Source organism: Sciurus carolinensis, chromosome 12, assembly GCF_902686445.1.
Source record: "Sciurus carolinensis chromosome 12, mSciCar1.2, whole genome shotgun sequence".
NCBI classification, from domain to species: domain Eukaryota; kingdom Metazoa; phylum Chordata; class Mammalia; order Rodentia; family Sciuridae; genus Sciurus; species Sciurus carolinensis.
The window spans coordinates 62,063,509-62,089,537 of record NC_062224.1 but is presented as its reverse complement, the minus strand read 5'-3'; the positions used below and the strand labels follow the sequence as shown (position 1 = coordinate 62,089,537).

The following is a 26,029-nucleotide window of genomic DNA, read 5'->3' as shown; positions in this document are numbered from 1 at the left end:
TTGATATCTGACAACATCAAAATAAAATTTTCTGTACCACAACATCAAAAACAAAGTTGAAAAGATATAAATACCAATTAACATATTAACCACTTTTTAATAGATGCTTAATTCCCCTAGTATCTTAGAAATGCAAAATAAAATGACCTGTTGTTTATTTTCACCTATTAGATTGCTCACGATTTAAAGATCTTATAATACTAGGAGTAAAAAGAGTGATTTATGTTTACTGATATAGTATAGTGAAAAGCAGAATGTTGTCTAGTATAACATTTAATAAAAAAAAAGTCTACCCTCAAAAAAACTCCAACAGTCTATGTTCTGTATTTAATACATACAAAAATGAAAAGAAAGAAAGAAAACACATCAAACTTGATAAGATGTTAAGACAAATACATTCAGGAGATCCAAGATGGCGTACGAAATGGAGGCTGTGTTCCTTGTCACTCCATAACTCAGGTTTCAAGCAGAGGATATCTGTTTCTCCATATGGCGGTTTTTGTTGCTTATTGATCCCCTGCTGTTTATACCATTTGTCTACTGCAATCACCTGCAGTCTGACAGCATATCAACTACTTTTTGAGTACAGACTGCTCATTGACTGGCGCCTATCATCTGTCATTTGCTTGCCTGCCTCTTGCCTGTCCATCACCTACCTTTCACCTACCCATCACCCACTGCCCAAAATTCACCTGCCAATCATCTGATAGCAGCCAGCAGACCAACCACAAACTGCCAGTGGATAGGCAATTTCCTGCTGTTGCCTGGAAGCCCACTGTCACAGTACCTGCAGCTTTCGTTACATGTGGCTGCCGCCATTTTGAGCCAACAGCCAGGATCTGTAGGACCCCTGGCGGGACTGACTGAGCCCCACCTCCAAGACCACTCTGCCCAACCGACCACTCCCTTGAGACCCCCCAGACCAACTGACTTCTTCCTGCCACCAGGACCCCCAGACTGACTGACTGTACCCCGCCTCCAGGACCTACATCTGACCATGCTCACAACCCTGAGCTGTAGCTCCCCATTTGCCAACATAATTGGAAGCCAGAGCCATCTTGGATTACCCTAGAAGCAGTAGCTCCCATCCTTAGGTGGGGCAAATCTCATCCCAAGATGCCTGCTGGAGACTGGAAGCTCATTGTCAGGTACCTCTCATGCATCAGGCTACTGAAGACTGGGAGGTCTGAATAGTATATGACTGTTACAGTGCAGATTTTTTTCCTTTCTTTTTTTTCTCCTTTTTGAAAACTTTTTATTTTGAAAAGTTTTTATTTCTTTACTTTTCTTGCTCTCTTTTCCTTTTGTTTACCTGTTTCCTCAGTCTCTTTCTCCCTTTTCCCATGCTAATAACTAACTTCTTTTGATTATACTTTCACTCTTTCTATGATCCAGAACTTCTATATACTCTTCTTATCCCATTAACAGCTACATCCTACACCTCTCCCCATCCTCTTTGGCCTCCATTAGAAACTGCAGACCTTATTGCAAATCTGTTATACTGAAGATAATAACTGAACTCATTCTGTTTATTATGACAATATTGTTAACGTCTTCATAGGGGCTATTTGGTTTAGGGTGCATATTGTCTCTACTGGGCACTGCTAATATTGATCTCCCCCTTAAAGAAAAGGTTTTGGAAATCTATAGGGTCACTATAAGCCTATAGGGCAGAAACTGCAATACCCCAGATCTGCACTGCTAGAGGGAAAGATACATGAACAACATGAAAAAACAAGGGAATAAAATGATCCAAACAAATCTAGATTCTATATTAATAGAATCCAGTGACAGCATGGTAGAAGAAATGTCAGAAAAGGAGTTCAGAATATACATAATTAAAATGATTTGTGAAGCAAAGCATGAGATAAGAGAGCAAATACAGACAATGAATGATCATATCAAAAGCAGTTGAAAGAGCAACTGCAGGAAGCAAGAGATCATTTCAACAAAGAGAGATTCTCAAAAACCAACAACCACAACAACAAAACAAATGGAAATCCTTGAAATGGAGAAAACATTAAACCAAATAAACTCAATGGAAAGCATCACCAACAGACTAGACCACTTGGGAGACATAACCTCAGACAATGAAGACAAAATATTTAATCTTGAAAATAAAGTTGCCCAAACAGAGAAGATGGTAAGAAATCATGAACAGAATCTCCAAGAACTATGGGACATCATGAAAAGGCCAAATTTAAGAATTATTGGAATTGAGGAAGGCACAGAGATACAAACCAAAGGAATGAACAACCTATTCAATGAAATAATATTAGAAAATTTCCCAAACCTGAAGAATGAAATGGAAAATCAAACACAGAGGCTTACAGAACACCAAATGCACAAAATCACAACAGTTCCACACCAAGGCACATTATAATGAAAATGCCTAACATACAAAATAAAGATAGGATTTTGAAGGCTGCAAGAGAAAAGCATAAGATTACATATAGGAGGAAACCAATACAGATATCAGCAGATTTCTCAGTCCAGACTCTAAAAGCTGGAAGGGCTTGGAACAACATATTTCAAACTTTGAAAGAACATGGTTGCCAACCAAGAATCCTATACCCAGCAAAACTAACCTTCAGATTTGAAGATGAAATAAAATCCTTCCATGATAAACAGAAGTTAAAAGAACTTACAAATAGAAAGCCTGCGCTACAAAATGTTCTCAACAAAATATTCCAAGAGGAGGAAATGAAAAATAACAATGTAGGTCAGCAAAGGGAGGAACTACCTTAAAGGAAAAATAAATCAAAGGAGAAACCAAGTCAAGTTAAAAACCAAAAATAAGCCCAAATGACTGGGAATACAAATCATGTCACAATAATAACCCCAAACATTAATGGTCTAAACTCACCAATCAAAAGACATAGACTAGCAGATTGGATTAAAAAGAAACAATATGCTGCCCAACAGTAGGCTGCCATTAAGAGACTCATCTCATAGATAAGGACGTCCACAGGTTAAAGATGAAAGGAAGGGAAAAAAAACCTACCATGCTCATGGACTCAGCAAAAAAGCTGGAGTATCCATCCTCATTTCAGATAATGTGGACTTCAAGCCAATGTTAGTCAGAAGGGATAAAGAAGGACATTTCATACTGCTTAAGGGAACCATAAATCAGGAAAACATGACAATCGTAAATATTTATGCCCCAAACAATGGTGCATCCATGTACATCAAATAAATCCTTCTCAATTCCAGGAATCAAATAGACCACAACACAATAATTCTGAGTGACTTTAACACACCACTGTCACCACTGGATAAATCTTCCAAACAAAAACTAAACAAAGAAACCATAGAACTCAATAACACAATCAATAACTTAGACTTAACAGACATATAGAATATTCCATCCATTGACAAGTGAATACAGCAGCACATGGAACCTTCTCGAAAATAGACCACAGGTTATGCCACAAAGTAGCAGTAAATGCAAAAAAATAGAGATACTGACTTGTGTTCTATCACATCATAATGGAATAAAATTAGAAATCAATGACAAAATAAAAAACAGAAATTACTCCAACACCTGGAGACTAAATAATATGCTATTGAATGAAGCATGGATAACATAAAACATCAGGGAGGAGATAAAAAAATTCTTAGAGGCCAATGAGAACAATGATACAACATATCAAAATCTCTGGGACACTATGAAAGCAGTACTAAGAGGAAAATTCATTGCATGCAGCACATTCAAGAAAAGAATAAAAAATCAACAACTAAATGACCTAATATTACAGCTCAAAGCCCTTCAAAAGAGAACAGAACAACAGCAAAAGTAGTAGAAGACAGGAAATAACTAAATTCAGAGCTGAAATCAATGAAATTGAAACAAAAGAAACAATTCAAAAAATTGACAAAACAGAAAGTTGGTTCTTTGAAAAAGTAAACAAAATAGACAAACCCTTAGCCACACTAACAAAGAGGAGAGAAAAAACTCAAATTACTATAATTCGTGATGAAAAAGGAAATATCATGACAGACACCACTGATACAGAACATAATGAGAATCTACTTTGAAAATCTATACTCCAACAAAATAGAAAATACTGAAAACACTGACAAATTTCTAGAGACATATGTTCCTCCCAAACTGAACCAGGAGGACATATACAATTTAAACAGTTCAATATCAAGCAATGAAATAGAAGAAGCCATTAAAAACCTACCATCCAAGAAAAGCCCAGGACCAGACGGATTCTCAGCCGAGTTCTACAAGACCTTCAAAGAAAAACTCATTCGAATACTTCTCAAAGTATTCCAGGAAATAGAAAAGGAGGGAACCCTTCCAAACTCATTCTACAAAGCTAATATCACCCTCATACCCAAACCAGACAAAGATACATCAAGGAAAGAAAAGTTTAGACCAATATCTATGATGAATATAGATGCAAAAATCCTTAACAAAATATTGGCAAACCACATCCAAAAACATATTATGAAGATAGTGCACCATAATCAAATGGGGTTCATCCTGGGAATGCAAGGTTGGATCAATATCCAGAAATCAATAAACGTAATACATCATATCAATAGTCTTAAGGATAAGAATCATATGGTTATTTCAATTGACGCAGAAAAAGCGTTCAACAAAATACAACACCCCTTCATGCTCAAAACACTAGAAAAATAGGGATAGTGGGAACAAATCTCAACATTGTAAAGGCTATTTATGCTAAGCCCATGGCCGGCATCATTCTTAATGGAGAAAAACTGAAAGCATTCACTTTAAAAACTGGAACAAGACAGGGATGCTCTCTTTCACCACTTGTATTCAACACTGTCCTTTAAATACTAATTAGAGCAATTAGACAGACTAAAGAAATTAAAGGGATATGAATAGGAAAAGAGGAACTTAAGCTGTCACTATTTGCTGATGACATGATTCTATATTTAGAGGATCTAAAAAACTCCTCCAGAAAACTTGTAAACCTCATCAATGAATTCAGCAAAATAGCAGGCTATAAAATCAACACACATAAATCTAAACCATTTTTATATATAAGTAATGAAACATCTGAAAGAGAAATGAAGAAAACATCACTGTTCACAATAGCCTTAAAAAAAAAATAAAATACTTGGGAATCAATCTAACCAAAGAGGTGAAAGACCTCTACAATGAAAACACTGAAGAAAGAAATTGAAGAAGACCTTAGAAGATGGAAAGATCTCCCGTGTTCTTGGATAGACAGAATTAATATTACCAAAATAGTCATACTTCCAAAGGTGCTATACAGATTTAATGCAATTCCAAATAAAATCCCTATGACATTTCTCATAGAAATGGAAAAAGCAATCATGAAATTCATCTGGAAGAATAAAAGACCCAGAATAGCCAAAGCAATCCTGGGTAGGAAGAGTGATGCAGGAGGTATCACAATACCAGACCTTGCTCTACTATAGAGAAATAGTAACAAAAACGGCAGGTAGACCAAAATAGACAGGTAGACCCATGGTACAGGATAGAAGACACAGACATACCCACATAAGTACAGTTATCTTATACTAGACAAAGGTGCCAAAATCTTACAATGGAGAAAAGATAGCCTCTTCAACAAATGGTGCTGGCAAAACTAGAAATCCATATGCAGTAAAATGAAATTAAACCCCTATCTCTCACCCTGCACAAAACTCAACTCAAAATGGATCAAGGATCTACTAATAAGGCCTGAGACCCTTCACCAAACAGAAGAAAAGGTAGGCCTGAATCTCCATCACGTTGGCTTAGGACCAGACTTCCTTAACAAGACCCCCATCGCATAAGAAATAAAAGCAAGAATCAATAAATGGGACAGATTCAAACTAAAAAGTTTTTTTCACAGCACAGGAAACAATCAATAATGTGAAAAGAGAGCCTACAGAGTGGGAGAAAATCTTTTCCACATACACTTCAGACAGAGCACTAATCTCCAAAGTTTATAAAGAACTTAAAAAACTTTACAACCCAAATACAAAGAACCCAATCAATAAATGGGCTAAAAAAATGGGCAGACATTTCACAGAAGAAGATATACAGGTGATCAACAAATATATGAAAAGGTCCTCATCATCCCTAGTAATTAGAGAAATGCAAATTAAAACTACCCTAAGATTTCATCTAACTCCAATTAGAATGGCTATCATCAAGAACACAAGCAATAATAAGTGTTGGTGTGAATGTGGGGAAAAAGGTACACTCATACATTGCTGGTGGAGTTGCAAATTGGTGCAGCCACTCTGGAAAGAAGTATGGAGATTCCTCAGAAAAACTTGGAATGGACCTACCATTTGACCCAGTTATCCCACTCCTCGGTTTATACCCAAAGGACTTAAAATCAGCCGACTACAGTGATGCAGCCACATCAGTGTTCATAGCGGCTTAATTCACAATAGCTAGATTGTGGAACCAACCTCAATGCCCTTCAATTGATGAGTGGATAAAGAAAGTGGTATATATACACAATGGAATATTACTCGGTAATAAAGAAGAATAAAATTATGGCATTTGCTGGTAAATGGATGAAGTTGGAAAATATAATGCTAAGTGAAATAGGTCAAGCTTGACCAAAGGCCGAACGTTTTCTCTGATAAGTGCATGTCAATATATAACGAGGGCTGTTGGTGGTGGGGGAAGAGAAGAATGAAGGAACTTTCGATGGTGTAGAGGAAAAGGGGTGGAGGACAGAAAAAGAGTAGAATGAAACAGACAGTATTACCCTATGTATATGTATGATTACATGAATGGTGTGAATCTACATTGTGTACAACCACAGAAATGAAAAGTTGTACCCCATTTGTGTATGATGAATCAAAATGCAGTCTGTAAAAACAAAAAGATTTTAATAAAAAAAAAAGAAAAATACATTAAGGTTTATATAGATAATACAAATTAATTTTTAAAAAAGGTAAAAATATGACATTAAAACTACATAAATCATAGGCTGGGGTTGTAGCTCAATGGCAGAGCGCTTGCCTAGCATGTGTGAGGCACAAGGTTTGATCCTCCATACCACATAAAAATAATAAAAATAAAGGTTCATTGAAAACTAAAAAATTAAAAAAAAAAAAAAAGACTACATGAATTAGGTGAAACATCTGAACCACAAAGTAAGGCAGGACCACAAAGTAATAAGTAATTTTCTTGCATGGCTTATAAGGTAATGTTGAAGGCAAACATTTTATAAAGAAATATTTTGAGGGTAAAAGAGAGGATATAATAGATCTACAAGTTCATTGTGTAAGAATGTGGATTTAGATTAGTTCTCTATGGATGGTCATTTAAACCATTTCCAATTGTTTGCTATTACAATATACCTATATGTGATTACTTTTTTTTGACAGATTTGACTTCACTTTATTAGTTCAGTAAATTTTTTGTGTTTTTTTTATTGTAAACAAATGGGATACATGTTGTTTCTCTGTACATGGCATAAAGGCATACCATTTGTGTAATCATAAATTTACATAGGGTAATGTTGTTTGATTCATTCTGTTATTTTTTCCCTTCCCCCCACCCCTCCCACCACTCTTTTCCCTCTATACAGTCCCTCCTTCCTCCATTCTTGCCCCCCTCCATAACCCTAACTCTAACTCTAACACTAACCCCTCCCACCCCCCATTATGTGTCATCATCCACTTATTAGTGATATCATTTGTCCTTTGGTTTTTTGAGATTGGCTTATCTCACTTAGTATGATATTCTCCAATTTCATCCATTTGCCTGCAAATGCCATAATTTTATCATTCTTTATGGCTGAGTAATATTCCATTGTATATATATACCACAGTTTCTTTATCCATTCATCAATTGAAGGACATCTAGGTTGGTTCCACAATCTGGCTACTGTGAATTGAGCAGTTATGAACATTGATGTGACTGTATCTCTGTAGTATGCTGATTTTAAGTCCTTTGGGTATAGGCCAAGGAGTGGGATAGCTGGGTCAAATGGTGGTTCCATTCCAAGTTTTCTAAGGAGTCTCCACACTGCTTTCCAGAGTGGCTGCACTAATTTGCAACCCCACCAGCAATGTATGAGTGTACCTTTCTCCCCACATCCTCGCCAACACCTGTTGTTGCTTGATTTCTTGATAATCGCCATTCTAATTGGGGTGAGATGGAATCTTAGGGTGGTTTTGATTTGCATTTCTCTTATTACTAGAGATGTTGAACATTTTTCCATATGTTTGTTGATTGCTTGTAGATCTTCTTCTGTGAAGTGTCTATTCATTTCCTTAGCCCATTTGTCGATTGGATTATTTGTATTCTTGGTGTAGAGTTTTTTGAGTTCTTTATAGATTCTGGAGATTAGTGCTCTATCTGAAGTATGATTGGCAAAGATTTTCTCCCACTCTGTAGGCTCTTTCTTTGCATTGCTGATAGTTTCCTTTGCTGAGAGAAAGCTTTTTAGTTTGAATCTATCCCAGTTATTGATTCTTGTTTTTATTTCTTGTGCTATGGGAGTCCTGTTGAGGAACTGTGGTCCTAAGCTGACATGTTGAAGCTCTGGACCTACTTTTTCTTCTATAAGGTGATTACTTTTTTAAAATTTATTTTTTAGTTGTAGATGGACAAAATACCTTCATTTTGTTTATTTTTATGTGGTGCTGAGGATCAAACCTAGTGCCTCACATGTGCTAGGTAAACACTCTACCACTAAGCCGCAACCTCAGCCTTATATGTGATTACTTTTTGAGAATGATACTCTAGAAGTAGAATTTGATTTATCAATATGGCCAAGCTGCCTTCCAGAAAGACTTCAGTAACTTACATTCCCACCTATAGTGTATGAGTATGCCCACTTATACACATACTCACCAATGCTTTACTTGAAATATTTACAATGGAAGGAATAGAATATTTTGTTTGAAAAGGAAGAAGATGGAGAGGTATAAGCTGTCTTCACATATTTTAAAAGTTACCACACAGAAGCCTTACCCTCTAAAACCCAGTTAGTCTGCTACATCTTGTTTCAGAGGTTAAGACTAGGACTAAGGTAGGAAAGTTACTGGGTCAATATTATGAACAGGGTTAGGACGCTTCTTTCTTCTTCAGCTTTGGGAAATTTGCTTCCATTATTATTTTGATAACTCACTTCCATTTTCTCTGTGCTCCACTTCTGCATATCCTATTGGTTGAATGAAACTTTTAGATTGGCCCTCTATGTCTCTTAATTTTTTTCTCATATTTTCCATTTCTAGTTTTCAATAATATGTTCTGGGTCAGTTCAACATTTTTTTTTCTTATTGAAAAATAATAATTTTAATTTCGGTGTGGTGGCATACACCTGTAATTCCAGTGGCTCGGGAGGCTGAGGCAGGGGAACTATGAGTTCAAAGTCATCCTCAGCAACTTACCAAGGCCCTAAGCAACTCAGGGAGACCCTGTCTCTAAATAAAATATAAAAAAGGGCTGGGGATGTGGCTCAGCAGTTAAGCGCCCCCCTGGGTTCAATTCCTGCCCCAAATTATTTCAGAATAGAAAATACATTTGCATGGTTTAAAATTCAAGAGTTAAGTTTCCCCTGAACTCAGCCCCCTTGTAATTCATTTTCTTCTGTTTAGAAGCAGCCAAAATTATCAGTATCTTTAGCATTTTTTCCAGAGATAGTGTATTTATACAAAAAGGAAAAAGATGCATATTTTTCTCCTCCCTTGATTCTGCCTTGTATTTTTTGGTGGTACTAGAGATTTAAACCAGGTGAACTTTATAACTAAGCTATGCCGCTACCCCTACCCAGAGCCCTTTTTATATTGAGACAGGGTCTCCCTAAGTTGCTGAGGCTGGCGTCAAACTTGTGATTCTCCTGCCTTAGACTGTGCCACCACCTGGCTTTTACCATTTTTTTTCTCCAAACAAGTGGGAACATACGGTAAACATGCTCAGCACTTTGTTTTTCTCCTTTGACAATAGATCTTAAGGGTTATTCTTGATATTTTATAAAGGGCTTCCCTGTTTGTTTAAAGTTACATGGTTTCACACTATCTAAACATATTACAAAATTAACCAGTTCTTTACTGATCAGCATTCTGACTGTTTTCATGATATTGCAAACAATGCTGTAACAAATAACTGTGCAGTATTTTGAACAAAGGCAAATATAAACACAGATGTCCCCAGAAGCCCAATGCTAAATCAAAGGTCTTGTCCATTTTAAATTTCAATAGATATTGCCAAAACACCCTTCATAGAGATGTATTAATTTATGTGTAAGAATTCCTATTTCCCTATATCTTCACCAATATAGCATTTTTGTTAAAGTGTATTAATTATTTTATTTAAAATATTTTTTTGGTACCAGGGATTGAACCCAGGAGCACTTAAACCACTGACACATCCCCAGCCCTTTATATTTTTTATTTTTATTTTTAAATTTATTTTTATTATAAACAAATGGGATACATGTTATTTCTGTTTGTACATGGAGTAACAGCATACCATTTGTGTAATCATACATTTACATAGGGTAATGATGTTTGATTTATTCTGTTATTTTTTCCTCCCCCTCCCACCGCTCTTTTCCCTCTATACAGTCCTTCCTTCCTCCATTCTTGCCCCCCTCCCACTCCCCATTATGTGTCATCATCCGCTTATCGGCGCGATCATTCATCCTTTGGTTTTTTGAGATTGGCTTATCTCACTTAGCATGATATTCTCCAGTTTCATCCATTTGCCTGCAAATGCCATTATTTTATCATTCTTTATGGCTGAGTAATATTCCATTGTATATATATATATATATATATATATATATATATATATATATATATCACAGTTTCTTTATCCATTCATCAATTGAAGGACATCTAGGTTGGTTCCACAATCTGGCTATTGTGAATTGAGCAGTTATGAACATTGATGTGGCTGTATCTCTATAGTATGCTGATTTTAAGTCCTTTGGGTACAGGTCGAGGAGTGGGATAGCTGGGTCAAATGGTGGGTCCATTCCAAGTTTTCTAAGGAATCTCCACACTGCTTTCCAGAGTGGCTGCACTAATTTGCAACCCCACCAGCAATGTATGAGTGTACCTTTTTCCCCCACATCCTCTCCAACACCTGTTGTTGCTTGTATTCTTGATAATCGCCATTCTAATTGGGGTGAGATTGAATCTTAGGGTAGTTTTGATTTGCATTTCTCTTATTACTAGAAATGTTGAACATTTTTTCATATATCTGTTGATTGCTTGTAGATCTTCTTCTGTGAAGTGTCTGTTCATTTCCTTGGCCCATTTGTTGATTGGGTTATTTGTATTCTTGGTGTAGAGTTTTTTGAGTTCTTTATAGATTCTGGAGATTAGTGCTCTATCTGAAGTATGAGTGGCAAAGATTTTCTCCCACTCTGTAGGCTTTCTCTTCACATTACTGATGGTTTCCTTTGCTGAGAGAAAGCTTTTTAGTTTGAATCTACTCCAGTTATTGATTCTTCCTTTTATTTCTTGTGCTATGGGAGTTCTGTTAAGGAAGTCTGATCCTAAGTCGACATGTTGAAGATTAGGACCTACTTTTTCTTCCGTAAGATGCAGGGTCTCTGGTCTGATTCTAAGGTCCTTGATCCATTTTGAGTCGATTTTTGTGCAGGGTGAGAGATAGGGGTTTAGTTTCATTCTGCTGCATATGGATTTCCAATTCTCCCAGCACCATTTGTTGAAGAGGCTATCTTTTCTCCATTGCATATTTTTGGCCCCTTTGTCTAGTATGAGAAAATTGTATTTATTTGGGTTTGTGTCCATGTCCTCTATCCTGTACCACTGATCTACATGTCTATTTTGGTGCCAATACCATGCCGTTTTTGTTACTATTGCTTTGTAGTTGAAGTTCTGGTATTGTGATACGCCCGGTTCCATTCTTCCTGCTAAGGATTGCTTTAGCTATTCTGGGTTTCTTATTCTTCCAGATGAATTTCCTGATTGCTTGCTCTATTTCTGTGAGGTACATCATTGGGATTTTAATTGGAATTGCATTGAATCTGTATAGCACTTTTGGTAGTATGGTCATTTTGACAATATTAATTCTGCCTATCCAAGAACATGGGAGATCTTTCCATCATGATATTTCCTTTCTCAACACGAGTTTTAGTAATTTCAGTTTTTTCTCTCCTCTTTGTTAGTGTGGCTAAGGGTTTGTCTATTTTGTTTACTTTTTTAAAGAACCAACATTTTGTTTTGTCAATTTTTTGAATTGTTTCTTTTGTTTCAATTTCATTGATTTCAGCTCTGATTTTAATTATTTCCTGTCTTCTACTACGGTTGCTGTTATTCTGCTCTTCTTTTTCTAGGGCTTTGAACTGTAATGTTAGGTCATTTAGTTGTTGACTTTTCATTCTTTTCTGGAATGAGTTCCATGCAATGAATTTTCCTCTTAGTACCGCTTTCATAGTGTCCCAGAGATTTTATGTTGTATCATCATTCTCATTGTCCTCTAAGAATTTATCTCCTCCCTGATGTTTTCTGTTATCCATGTTTCATTCAATAGCATATTATTTAGTCTCCAGGTATTGAAGTAATTTTTGTTTTTTATTTTGTCATTGATTTCTACTGAGTCCATTATGATCTGATAGAACACAAGGCAGTATCTTTATTTTTTTGCATTTCCTAAGGGCTGCTTTGTGGCATAACATATGGTCTATTTTCGAGAAGGTTCCAAGGGCTGGGGAGATAGCTCAGCTGGTAGAGTGCTTGCCTTGCAAGTACAAGGCCCTGAGTTCGATCCCAGTACTGCAAAAAAAAAGAAGGTTCCATGGGCTGCCCTGAAGATAGTGAATCCGCTTGTTGATGGATGGAATATTCTATATATGTCTATTAAGTCTAGGTTATTGATTGTGTTATTGAGTTGTATGGTTTCTTTGGTTGGTTTTTGTTTGGAAGATCTATCTAGTGGTGACAGCAGTGTGTTAAAGTCACTCAGAATTATTGTGTTGTAGTCTACTTGATTCCTGAAATTGAGAAGGATTTGTTTGATGTACAGGAATGCATCACTGTTTGGGGCATAAATATTTACTATCATTATGTCTTCCTGATTTATGGTTCCCTTAAGCAGTATGAAATGTCCTTCTTTATCCCTTCTGATTAACTTTGGCTTGAAGTCCAGTTTATCTGATATAAGGATGGAAACCCTTGCTTCTTTACTGAGTCCACGTGCGTGGTAGGTTTTTTCCTTTAGTCTGTGGATGTCTTTTTCTATGACATGAGTCTCTTGCAGGCAGCACATTGTTGGGTCTTTCTTTTTAATCCATTCTGCCAGTCTATGTCTTTTGATTGATGAGTTTAAGCCATTAACGTTCAGGGTTATTATTGAGACATGATTTGTATTCCCAGTCATTTGGGCTTATTTTTGGTTTTTAGCTTGACTTGGTTTCTCCTTTGAGTGGTTTTTCTCTAAGGTAGTTCCTCCCTTTGCTGACCTACATTGTTGTTTTTCATTTCCTCCTCTTGGAATATTTTGTTGAGAACATTTTGTAGCGCAGGTTTTCCATTTGTAAATTCTTTTAACTTCTGTTTATCATGGAAGGATTTTATTTCATCTTCAAATCTGAAGGTTAGTTTTGCTGGGTATAGGATTCTTGGTTGGCAACCATGTTCTTTCAGAGCTTGAAATACGTTGTTCCAGGCCCTTCTAGCTTTTAGAGTCTGGGTTGAGAAGTCGGCTGCTATCCGTATTGGTCTCCCCCTATATGTAATCTGATGCTTTTCTCTCGCGGCCTTCAAAATCCTATCTTTATTTTGAACGTTAGGCATTTTCATTATAATGTGCCTTGGTGTGGATCTGTTGTGATTTTGTGCATTTGGTGTTCTGTAAGCCTCTTGTATTTGATTTTCCATTTCATTCTTCAGGTTTGGGAAATTTTCTGATATTATTTCATTGAATAGGTTGTTCATTCCTTTGGTTTGTATCTCTGTGCCTTCCTCAATCCCAATAATTCTTAAATTTGGTCTTTTCATGATGTCCCATAGTTCTTGGAGATTCTGTTCATGATTTCTTACCATCTTCTCTGTTTGGGCAACTTTATTTTCAAGATTAAATATTTTGTCTTCATTGTCGGAGGTTCTGTCTTCCAAGTGGTCTAGTCTGTTGGTGATGCTTTCCATTGAGTTTTTCATTTGGTTTATTGTTTCCTTCATTTTAAGGATTTCCTTTTTTTTGTTGTTGTTGTTGAAATGATCTTTTGCTTCCTGCAGTTGCTCTTTCAACTGCTTACTGGTATTATCATTCATTGCCTGCATTTGCTCTTTTATCTCATCCTTTGCTTCGTGAATCATCTTAATCATGTATAATCTGAAGTTCTTTTCTGATGTTTCTTCTACCATACTGTCATTGGATTCTATTAATATAAGATCTAGATTTGTTTGGATCATTTTATTCCCTTGTTTTTTCATGTTGTTCATGTATCTTCCCTTCTAGCAGTGCAGATCTGGGGTAGTGCAGATTTCCCCCTATAGGCTTATAGTGGCCCTATACGTTTCCAAAACCTTTTCTTTAAGGGGAGATCAATATTAGCAGTGCCCAATTCAAACACTACGCAATCCTAGACCAAATAGCCCCTATGAGGACAATAACAAAATTGTCATAATAAACAGAATGAGTTCAAATATTATCTTCAGTATAACAAACAGATTTGCAATAAGGTCTGCAGTTTCTAATGGAGGACAAAGAGGATGCAGAGGGATGTAGGATGTAGCTGTTAATGGGATAAGAAAAGAATATACAGAAGTTCTAGGTAATAGAAAGGGTAAGAGTGTAATCAAAAGAAATTGGATGTTACCATACAAAAAGGGAGAAAGAGACTCTGAGGGAACAGGTAAACAAAAGGAAAAGAGAGCCAAAAAAAAAGTAAAGAAATAAAAACTTAAAATTGTTCAATAAGGAGAAGAAACAAAATCTACACTATAATAGTCATATAGTATTGAAACCTCCCAGTCTTCAGTAGCCTGAAGCATGAGAGGTACCTGACAATGAGCTTCAAGCCTCCAGCAGGCTCTCAGGATGGGATTTGCCCCACCTAAAGATTGGAGCTATGGCTTCCAGGATTATCCAAGTAGGCTGGTCTGGCTTCCAAATGTGTTGGCAAAAGGGGAGCAGCAGCTCGGGGTGTGGACGTGGTCGGCTGGAGGTCCTGGAGGCGGGGTGGGGTTGGTCAGGCAGGGGTCCTGGAGGTCGGGTGTGTTTCGTGTGGTTGCGGGATCCTGGAAGCCAGGTGCAATCAGTTGCTCTGGGGTCCCGGTGATAGGACACAGTCAGTTGGTCTGGGGGTCCTGCCGGCAGGGAGCAGTCAGTCGATATTAGGGCCCCAGAGGCAGGGAGTGATCGGACAGGCTGAGGGATCCTGGAGACAGGGCTCAGTCAGTCCAGCCAGGGGTCTTTCGGGGTCTGGCTGTTGTCTCAAAATGGCAGCAGCCACGTGTAACCAAACCTGCAGGTACTGTGATAGAGAACTTCCAGGCAACAGCAGGCAGCTGGCGCTCCACTGGCAATCTGCGGTCAGTCTGCTGGCAGCTGTCAGACGATTGGAAGGTGAACCTGGGGTGGTGGCTGATGGGTAGGTGAAAGGTAGGCGATGGACAGGCAAGAGGCAGGCAAATGGCGGATGACAGGTGCCTGACAGTGAGCAATCTGCACTCAAAAAAGGCATCGATAAGGCAGATTGCAGGTGATCACAGTTGACAAATGGGGTAAACAGCAAGGGATCGATAAGCAGCAAAAACTGCCTCACCAAGAAACAGATATCCTCTGCTTGAAACTGGAGCTACGGAGTGACAAGGAATGCACTTGTATCCGCCATCTTGGATCCCTATTTTTTATTTTTTGAGAGAGGGTCTAAGTTGCTTAGGTTAGCTTTGAACTCACAATCTTCTGGGGCGAGTGTACTACCACGCCCGGCTAAAGTTTTTTATTTTTGCCAGCCATATATTCAAGAATCACTGCTTTTTATTTGTTTGTTTCCCAAGGACTGTCTATTCACACCTTTTGCTCATTGTCTTCATCTTACTGCATTGAGGGAGCATTTTGTATATTATGGAAATTAGTCCCTTGTAATAAAAGCTGCAAATTTCCTTCAAGTTGTTCCCTTTTGACTTTGTGATTCTCATCCTGAGGAAATTTTTCCTTTTTATATAGGCAAATTTATTAATCTTCTATGACTTTTGAATCATGGTTATAAAGTTTTGACATTCTTTAAATCCATGAATTTTTTTGGTTGTTTAATAGTCTCCTATTTAAACACCATATATGTATATATACATACACACATACACACCCATATTTTTTTGTGCTGGAGATTGAACTTAGGGGCACTTAACCACTGAGTCACATCCCCAGCCCTTTTTATATTTTTATTTAGAGACAGGGCCTTGCTTAGTTGCTGAGGGCCTCGCTAAGTTGCTGAGGCTGGCTTTGAACTTGCAATCCTCCTGCCTCAGCCTCCTGAACTGCTGGGATTTACAGGCATGTGCCACCACACTCAGCAACACAGTATTTTCTGGAATCTTCAAGTATATGATTTCATTAAGGTATATCAAATAAAAATTATATCTATTTGTGGTATACAATGCAATACTTTTATATATATATACTTTGGGATGATTATATCAAACTGATAAATACATCCATCACTGACATATCTTTGTGATGAGAACATCTGAGATTTATACTTTTAGCAGTTTTCAAGTATATATTATTACTAACTATATTTATCATGCTGTATAATAGATCTCCAGAATTTATTCATTGTAACTGAAACTTTGAATCTTTAGCAATATTTTTCTAGTTCAACATAAATTCAAAATTTATCTCCTCCTGTCTGAATTAAAGTTTAGAAGTTATCTTTTTATTTCATACTTATTTTCATGTATGGCCAGGACTCTGGTTGGTTGTCCATATTTAATAAAGAAATGGCCAGAAGTAGTTTCTCTGAGATTCCCTGGTGTTTTACTTTTTTCGAAGCCTCTGTGAGATGCAAGTGTAACTATGTATATACAGTAATCCCCCTTATATGTTCACTTCTGAGATTTCAGTTAACTAAAGTTAATCACCTTTTTAAAATAATGGATGGAAAAATTCCAGAAATACACAATTTGTGAAATTTAAATTTTTCCTTTTCTCAGTAGCATGATAAAATCTTATGCTATTCTACTCTGTATTGCTGGATTCATTAGTCACTTGGTAGCCACGTTGGTTACCAGATTGTTGCAGTATTGTAGTGCTTGTGTTCAAGACCCTTACATAGCAGGACATCACACCTACATCATTTGCCTCACTTCATCTCATTACACAAGCATTACTTGTGACATTACTTGTGACATCTCACATCATCACAAGAAGGGTGAGTATGGTACAATAAGATATTTTCAGAGAGAGACAGATGGAGACACAGAAAGACCCCACATTCACTTAACTTTTATTACAGGATACTATTACAATTGTTCTATCCTCAGCCTTTTTTATTTTTTATGAGTTATATTTTCATGAGTTACATCCTCAGCCCTTTTTATTTTTTATTTTGAGACAGGTTCTCCCTAAATTGCAAAGACTAGCCTAGAACTTGTGTTCCTCCTGGTTCAACCTCCTGGAAAGTCACTGGTATTAGAGGCGTTATGTTACTACACCCTGAGTTTCTTTTTGAGAAGATGACAATTTCTAAAATTTTGGTGATAACTGCAAAACCCCATGAAATGAATTATAAACCAAAAACCACTGAACTGCCCACTTACCTTAAACAGATGAATTGTATAGTATGTGACTCTCAATAAAGTTGTTATTTTGAAAAAAACACAAAAACCTGCCCTCTTATAAATTTTACTATAATCAACCAATGTGCTTTTAGCTTGCCACATGCAGGTTGAGTATGAAACACAATATGGAGTCTGCTATGAAGACTGGTTAAGTGGAAAGCAGAGTTCTGCATAGACATAATCCCCAAAACAATAACAAAAAGATTAAAAATATTACAGAGAAAATTCTAACAACATATATGGGGAAAGCAAATCAACTTTCCTAGCGGACATAGGGGAAAGAAGCACAGATAATATAGTATCCAGAGTTTCCTAACATCCAGAGTAACCCAAAAAAAGATTAAAATAGAGTTTTTCAGAGGGAAATCCTCTTTCTCATTCTTGCATTATTACTAATGCCCATGTATGACAAATTTTCAAGACAGAAAAGCAATCATAAGTGAGACTGAGATTTGTAGTTCAATATCCTTTTTTATATAATGCCAAGGCAATCAGAAACTAATAAAATTTATGCACTATTAGTTCACATGTGATTGCTCTGTATCATTTTAACATATTTAAAGCATATCTGAAAAATCTAAAACAGTAAAGTCATGCTGAAAGTAATAAGCCTAGACTAACTTTCATTGACTTAACTTTCTTATATAGACCATCAAAGATACCTCAAAGCTTTAACTGACTTGATAAAAATTTGTCAGATATACAGAAATTTGTTCTTATTGTATCATATACAAAGTGAATATTTTAATATAATCTAAACTCATTCCCTATTCATTTTACAAATAAAAGGTTTGAACATTCATGTTTTGACTACTTTGGCTTTGGTTTGCTTCAGATTGGTGAAAAAACTTAAAAGCCAGACCAATTTTCTTTTTTCATAAAATCTAAAGGAAGTATACCTTGAACAAAGTAATATGTGCAATCCTTCTAGGTGAAAAACAGTGAACATTTAGGTCATTTTGGTAAAAGCTGGACATAAATTGGCTTTCAATTTAGAAATTAAATTTTAAAAACTTAATAAAATAAAATTAGCTATTTGTTACGATGGAGGTGAGGTAGGGATAAGGGCAAATAAAATTACCCATCCTTCGTGCTAAAACAGTTGAATTTAAAAATGCTTGTGTTTTGTTAGCTCAGTGCTTTTAACCTGAAGTTTCACAGAAAAGTAAAGAAAAAAGATTTTACAAGGAATAAGGAGATAAGGAATAAGAAAGAAATAAACAGATGTAAAACAAGATAATTTGTAATCCATGTCTGGAAGATTTCTGAAGGTCTTTTTAAATAACAGTCCTGGAGATATTGAAAGTAAAATCTCCTATTACAACACCTAGGATTCTTCTTTGCAGAAGGAACTACACTAATTAGATAATTTGTATAATATGTATTCATCAATGAGATAATAAGTAAAATCCCAATTCTTTTTCTCATAAAATTCCAGTTTGTAAATAACATTCAAAATAGAATAAATAAGATGGGTTTATATTAAAAATATATAATTATTTTTATTTTTAGAAACTCTGCAAGGTACTGTACATATATTTCATCAATAAATAGAAATGTTTATTTATTTATTTATTTCTGGTGCTGAATTCAAACCTAGGACTTACTGAGTCCCTTCTAGCTCTTTGAGTTTATGTTTAAGTCATAATGTCTTGAAAAGAAAAAAAAATTTCTGGTATGTTTTTCCACCTGTTATCTGAAAACCTAGGGCTGGGGATATAGCTCAGTTGGTAGAGTGCTTGCCTCATAAGCACAAGGCCCTGGGTTCAATTCTCAGCACCGCAAAAAAAAAAAAAAGGAAATCAAATGTGTGTACATAATATTTTATTGCCAATGACCAGTTGGAATTTTTATTAAGTGCTTGGGTGTTTTGTACTGTTATAATCCAGATATTAACAGAAATGAGTAGAAGATTTTTTTTTTTTAAGAAAAGGTGGAGATCCTTGAAAAACTGTAGTCTGTACTATCATGTTTATCTAAAAATTACCAAAAAAAAAAAAAAAAAAGTGTTCTCTATTATTTTGATGGTGCTTAAAAGTTTTACATTTTCTTTGGAAACCATTAGACATCTTAATTCCTGAAGTATCTAACACTATGTGACTTGCCATTTTGCTACCAATTGCATATTCTTTGCATCTATAATCACAGGAAATACTGTATTTATAATTAAATTTTGTTACAAATTTAATGAAAGAACTTCTGAGCTTTTGTGTGTGCTTGCTGCTAGGAATCAAATCCAGGGTCTCATTCATGCTGGGAAATTGCTCTACCACTGAGCAAAACCCCTATGTTTTTTGTTTTTTATAATTTGTTTGTGAAGACTATCATCTTCTGTGATCCTAACTCCACTTAATTAATTTCTGAATGTAAAATCACTCTTGCCTTCCTGGATTAAACCCTACTCTGCTCTGATGATGTGCCTTCTGAATACATTAATAGTTCCATTTGCAAATATTCTTGCATCTGATCAAGCACGGAGGTGCACACCTATAATTCCAGCAGCTTGGGAGGCTGAGGCAGGAGGATCTAGAGTTCAAAGCCAGTCTCAGCAAAAGGTAGGTACTAAGCAACTCAATGAGACCCTGTCTCTAAATAAAATACAGTATAGGGCTGGGGATGTTGCTCAATGGTTGAGTGCCCCTGAGTTCAATTCCTGGTAAACCCCCAACCAAAAAAAAAAAAAAAGATTCTTGCATCTATATTCATGAATGAGAGTAGCTTAATTCTTTGTTTTGTAATGTCATTGCCAAGTTTTGGTGTTCCAATCCAGAGAGTGGATGGGTTGCCAATTTCCTCCAATCTTAGTTTCTGGATTCAAATTTTGTCTTCCCCACTTACTTATATAAACTTATTAAGAATGCTACTCAGCTTTTCAGTTACCTTTTCCAGCACTTGCAGAAGACCTCAAGGAAAAAGCAATCCTAAACACTGGTCTCTCCCTTTCCAGTTTCCTTCTTTTCCCAGATCCAAAAGCAACATATTTTATTTATTTATCTGTTAATTAATTTATTTATTGGTACTAGGGATTGAACCCAGGGGTGCTTACTTAATCACTGAGCCACATCCCCAGCCCCTTTTTTTGTATTTTAGTTAGAGACAGGGTCTTACTGAGTTGCTGAGGGCCTCACTAAGTTGCTAGGGCTGGCTTTGAACTTGGAAATCCTCCTGCCTCAGCCTCCTCAGCTGATACAAGCTCTAATTCTTTAATGCCTTGTAAATCCCTGGTATCATCAAGACATTAGGCTATTTAAGTAGTTTTTTGGTTGTTCTTAGTAGGAAGGTTAATCTAGATTACCAAGTCTACCATTACCATAAACAGAAAAAGAAACCTTGACTTTTCCCAAATAGTTATGTTCAAATTCCTTAAGGTACTATCTGTTCCTTTCTCTCCTTTAAACTAGAGTAAACACCACAACTGAATTCTGTCACTGGGATGAAGAAGAATGAGAAAGCAGACCATGAATTAATCCCCTTTTGAAAATACTGCATCACACTCCTGTACTTCTTATTTGCCAACTCTGGGCCTACATTCTCTTCAGAGTTCCAATATGCAACCTCCTTGTAGCCATGATTTCTGTTTCACCTAACAATATGAAATCTCACATTGTTAAGCAGATGCATCCATTTTTTTCAAATTCTTTTGAAAACTTTGTATTTTGTGTGCAATTGTAAAGGATAGGAAAAACCGAACAAATGTGTTCAGTCTACCATCTTACACTAGAAGTTTCATTAAATCTTTAACAGCTTTGTACACCATTATAAGAATTTACCTTAAGACTGAATATTTTCACTAAGAAATGATAAATGTTTGAGGAAACAGATATGTTTACCCTGATCTGAATGTTATACAATGGCTACATGTATTGAAAGGTTACATGGTACTCCATAAATATGTACAATTTTTATATGTTAATTAAAAGTTTTATCCTACAGTTAGACACAAATAAATGTACAAAGCTATATGAATAAGGTCACTGACTGTAGCACTATTCTAGTTACATAATGGAAATAACCCAAATATCCATTAGTAGGAAACTGCTTAATTATGGTACAATACAATCATTTTGAAAGATGAGAGAATATGTAAATGACATAATTCCATTCTTAGCCAAAAGGCCGAGAAGCGATACATAATTCCATTCTTGTTAGAAGATAATTTTCACTCAAAACTACACAATAAGTCAGATGTAGTGGTGCATGCCTGTTATCCTAGCAACTCAGGAGGCTGAGGCAAGAGAATTGCCTTGATTCAGACACAGAAAAAAGTCTTAGCTAGTAATATTAAATGGAAATAATTCAGTTATGCATAAGGACAGGAGAGATGATTAAGAGAGCAAAGGAACACACAGTGGGGAGAGCACTGAAAAAACATAAAGGGATGCTGGGCATGGCGGTGCACACCTATAATCTCATCTACTTGAAGGCTGAGGCAGGAGGATTGCAAGTTTAAGGTCAGCCTTGGCAACTCAATGAGACCTAATCTCAAAAATTAAAAAATTAAAAAGTGCTTGGGGATGTAGCCCAATGGTACAGCACACCTGGGTTCAATCCCCAGTGTCAGAAAAAGCATAAAGGGTATAGATAGAACTGACAGAATGAAGATAAGAATTAGAATCCAGTAGGAAAGAAGTAAGCACATACAGCAGTATGATTCTGGACTGAAATTCACCTGATATCTCTGGTCTTTAGTTTACAATGCCATAAAATATAAAGATATTAGATAATTTAATCATTTTCAGATTAAAATTCTATAATCCTAGATTATTTTTCATTCAGTTGGAGATCTACCTGTACACCTAACTAACACCTTACAATATTCCACTAGAGAGATGATTAGTGCTTCTACTCCCCATTCCTGTACTCATGACAGATAATAACAGTCATAGCACTTTGCTCCCTTAATCTCACACTTCTATTCAGCCATTTTCAATCAATCAGAGATAGTGTTTGAGATGAAACCTATTTGCCATCCTACAAATCCCTAAGAAAGATGTTGTTTCGTTATGATTTAAAGTTTTTTTGTTGTTGTTTTTTTGACATACTGGGACTTAAACCCAGGGCCTTGCAGAAGCTAGGCAAGCACTAAGTTGTATCCCCAGCCTTTAAAAAATCTTATTTTTGAGAAAGGGTTTCCCTATATTGCCCAGGCTGTCCTCAAATTTGCAATTCTCTTACATGAGTCTTCTGAGTAGCTGGGATTACAGGTGTGCACCAACATGCCTGGCCACAAAGACTCTCTTAGTGAATATTTTCTATATAAATAGTTTTAAAAAACACACAAAAAAATCCAAGTCTTTCTTATGAACAAAATTGACTCATTTTTTGACTTGTCAGATTAATAAAATAGGAAATAAACTCTATCAAAATACCTTTAAGATGATGACATATACTTCCTGATTTTACTTACTCTGAAACACTTTTTATAACCTCTGATATTAGAACTTCGTTAATCAGATACTACACTCATGAAAACTATTTAAGAACCTAGGGGCTGGGGATATAGCTCAGTTAGTAGAGTGCTTGCCTTGCAAGCACAAGGCCTTGGGTTCAATCCCCAGCACCGCAAAAAAAAAAAAAAAAAAAAAAAAAGAACCTAGTATACCCATTAATCCTATTCAACTGTAGAGTCAATGGCATAATGGGGACTGTGATAATACACTGAATTGCATTGCTAATTTATTAGCATGTGTTCAATATACAAGAAATAGCAAATGATTTCAAAATAGCATATCTCAAGGTTTTCTTCCTTAAGACATTTTAAAATCATTAGATAAAGAAGGGCTTGCCATTTTAAAATTAGACAAGTGAGCAAAAGAAAAAGAAAAAGAAAAAAAAAAAAAGAAGTAAATCCTTACCAGTTTTTCTGCTTCTGTATTCATTTCTCTTAATTTCTTGATATGTTCCTTTTTAATCATGAGAATTTTTGATAATTTAGTCTACAAAGAAGAAATGTTTTATAATAAATAGAGGCACTCAGACATCAAATTTTTGATTTTTCACTAAGATACTTTAGAGGAAATTTTAGTGTTTCAATATAAATATAGCATTTTATTTTATATATTTCATTAGGTGACAAAATATTATTTTAAAATAACTAGGACATGTTTACTAAGGAATCAACCTGAACAAGCTTTTACAATTCAAACCAGGATAGTTTGTAGAACAATAAGAAAAATAACTGCAAAGAACTGAAGTGCAAGTGTTAAAATCCATAGTTCACAATTATAATTTAAAAAAAATTAACAATTGTTAGAGAAAGCTAGTAATCAAACTCATTATTTTGTAAATTGGGAAGCAAAGAGAAAGCATCAAATATTTAGCTTGCCTTTCCTATATAAATTATACCACAGGGTACCCAAACAATAGACCATGGAAAAATTTTCTTTATAAGACTACTTCAGCAAATAAGCAAAGAAGCAATGATCGAATGAAACACCACCATTTTGCAGTCCTGATGAACAAATAAATCTAGGCATTGATGACCAATGGCATCTAACTTTAAAAATAAGATTTTATATTATGGGCCTCCTATCAGAAGAACAAAAAAAACACCTATAAAAGTATAGCTGTCCCATAAAAACAAATAAAATAATCAAAGGGAAAAAAAATCTAACCAAACTTCTAAATCCAGTTTATGAGGTACAAAAAGAGATAAAAACATATCTACACAAAACTCTGCACACAGATATTTATGGCAGAGTCCCAATTCATAACTGACAAAATTTGGAAGCAATCAAGACGTCTTTCACTTAGGTGAATGAATACATAAATAATGACATAGTCATATGGTAGAATATTATTCAATGCTTAAAGAAATGAGCTATCAAGTCACAAAAAGATATGGTGGAAACTTAATGGGTGATACTTTTTTCCAAACCCTTAAAACGTTCAATACCAAGAGTGAACCCTAATGTAAATTGTGGTCTTTGCATGAAAACGATATATCAACATAGGTTCATCAGTGGTAACAAATGTGCCACTCTGGTGGAGTATGCTGGTAATGGGGAGAGAACTGCGAGTGTAGGGCAGGGACTATCAGAAATATCTGAATCTTCCTCTCAATTTTGCTGTGATCCTAAAGGGGCTCTAGAAAAATAAAACCTATTAAACTAAAAAAAATTCAAACATATAAACATCAATACAAATATCAATACTTTAGCTATAATACAATAGTATTTAGTTTGTAGCTTCCTTTGTTTATGGTTCTCTCTGGAAATATCTCTCAAAAATTCAGTAAGTGTTCCATCTGTAAAAGGGATAAATCTTGACTATTCTTATATTTTCAAACTTTCAAATAAAAATATTTTATTTAGCTTTGGAATCCAAAAGGCATAAGAACTTTTATATTACAAGGACAATGAACAATATATGATTAAAACAGAATGCTACACAAATGCACTCAAATGACTTTTTCCTCAAAATAACATCAACTGCAAAAGGTAAACACTGTGAACATTTCAATGGATTATGTTATAAACATCTTTATTAATAAAAACTATCTCAGGTCAAAGTAATTTTCATTTTTAAAAACAGTAAAAGAAAAAAACTAAAACAGCATTACATTATACTTTACATAATTTAATCAAATTTTCAAACTTAGTAGCTCATTACATTTTAAAGAGTTAGGTTATTCAGGAAAATTGTTCCATATAATACTTCTACCCCTTCTTCTTCTTCTCCCCGCCCCCTCTATATTGGGGATTGGGGATTGAACCCAGGGGTACTCTCCCAGTGAGCTACAATTCTATCCCTTACTTTTTATTTTGAGACAGTGTCCTGCTAAATTGCCACAGTTGGCCTCCAACTTTTGATCCTCCTGAGCCACTGGGATTACAGGCAATACTACCACCTCTGGCTTAAATTTAGATTATTAAGTGTCTAATCCCTAAATTCTCAACAAGTGAACAGCTGTTCCTAGTCACAGAAGAGAAAGAAAAGTCCAACAAGGAAGATCTCTAAATCTTTTTGGCTGTTATGACTTTTATTTATTTTCAAGTTTTATTGGAAATTACAGTCCTTCAAATCTATACAGTGATAAAAAATGTTACCCTAGGAAAATTTTCACCACAAATAATACAAAAGACAATTGAGTTTTCAAACAGAGTAAAATATTCAAAGAAATTCTTACCACTTGGATAAGGAATTCTACTGGAAAACCACCTAATGTTTCAGTATCAGAGCCAGAAATTTTACTTCTCCAAGGTGACTGTCCTAATAAAGGATCATTATCCTATCAGAATAGAAAGGAATCATTTAATCATTGACTGTTCAAAAGAAAGTATTTTTAGATAAAGTAAAATTAATCACTATT

The 26,029-nt window shown here is 35.6% G+C and overlaps 1 protein-coding gene across 1 annotated transcript in view; it reads right to left on the bottom strand.

Moving 5' to 3' along the window:
• The window catches only part of Lin9 (lin-9 DREAM MuvB core complex component), a 77,667-nt gene that overhangs the window by 8,868 nt on the left and 42,770 nt on the right, over positions 1-26,029 (bottom strand). The window contains exons 10-11 of the mRNA XM_047520871.1: positions 25,847-25,948; positions 23,574-23,654 (exon numbers count right to left, since the gene is read on the bottom strand). Coding sequence (XP_047376827.1) covers positions 23,574-23,654; positions 25,847-25,948 — 183 coding nt within the window. The remainder of the gene's footprint in view (positions 1-23,573; positions 23,655-25,846; positions 25,949-26,029) is intronic.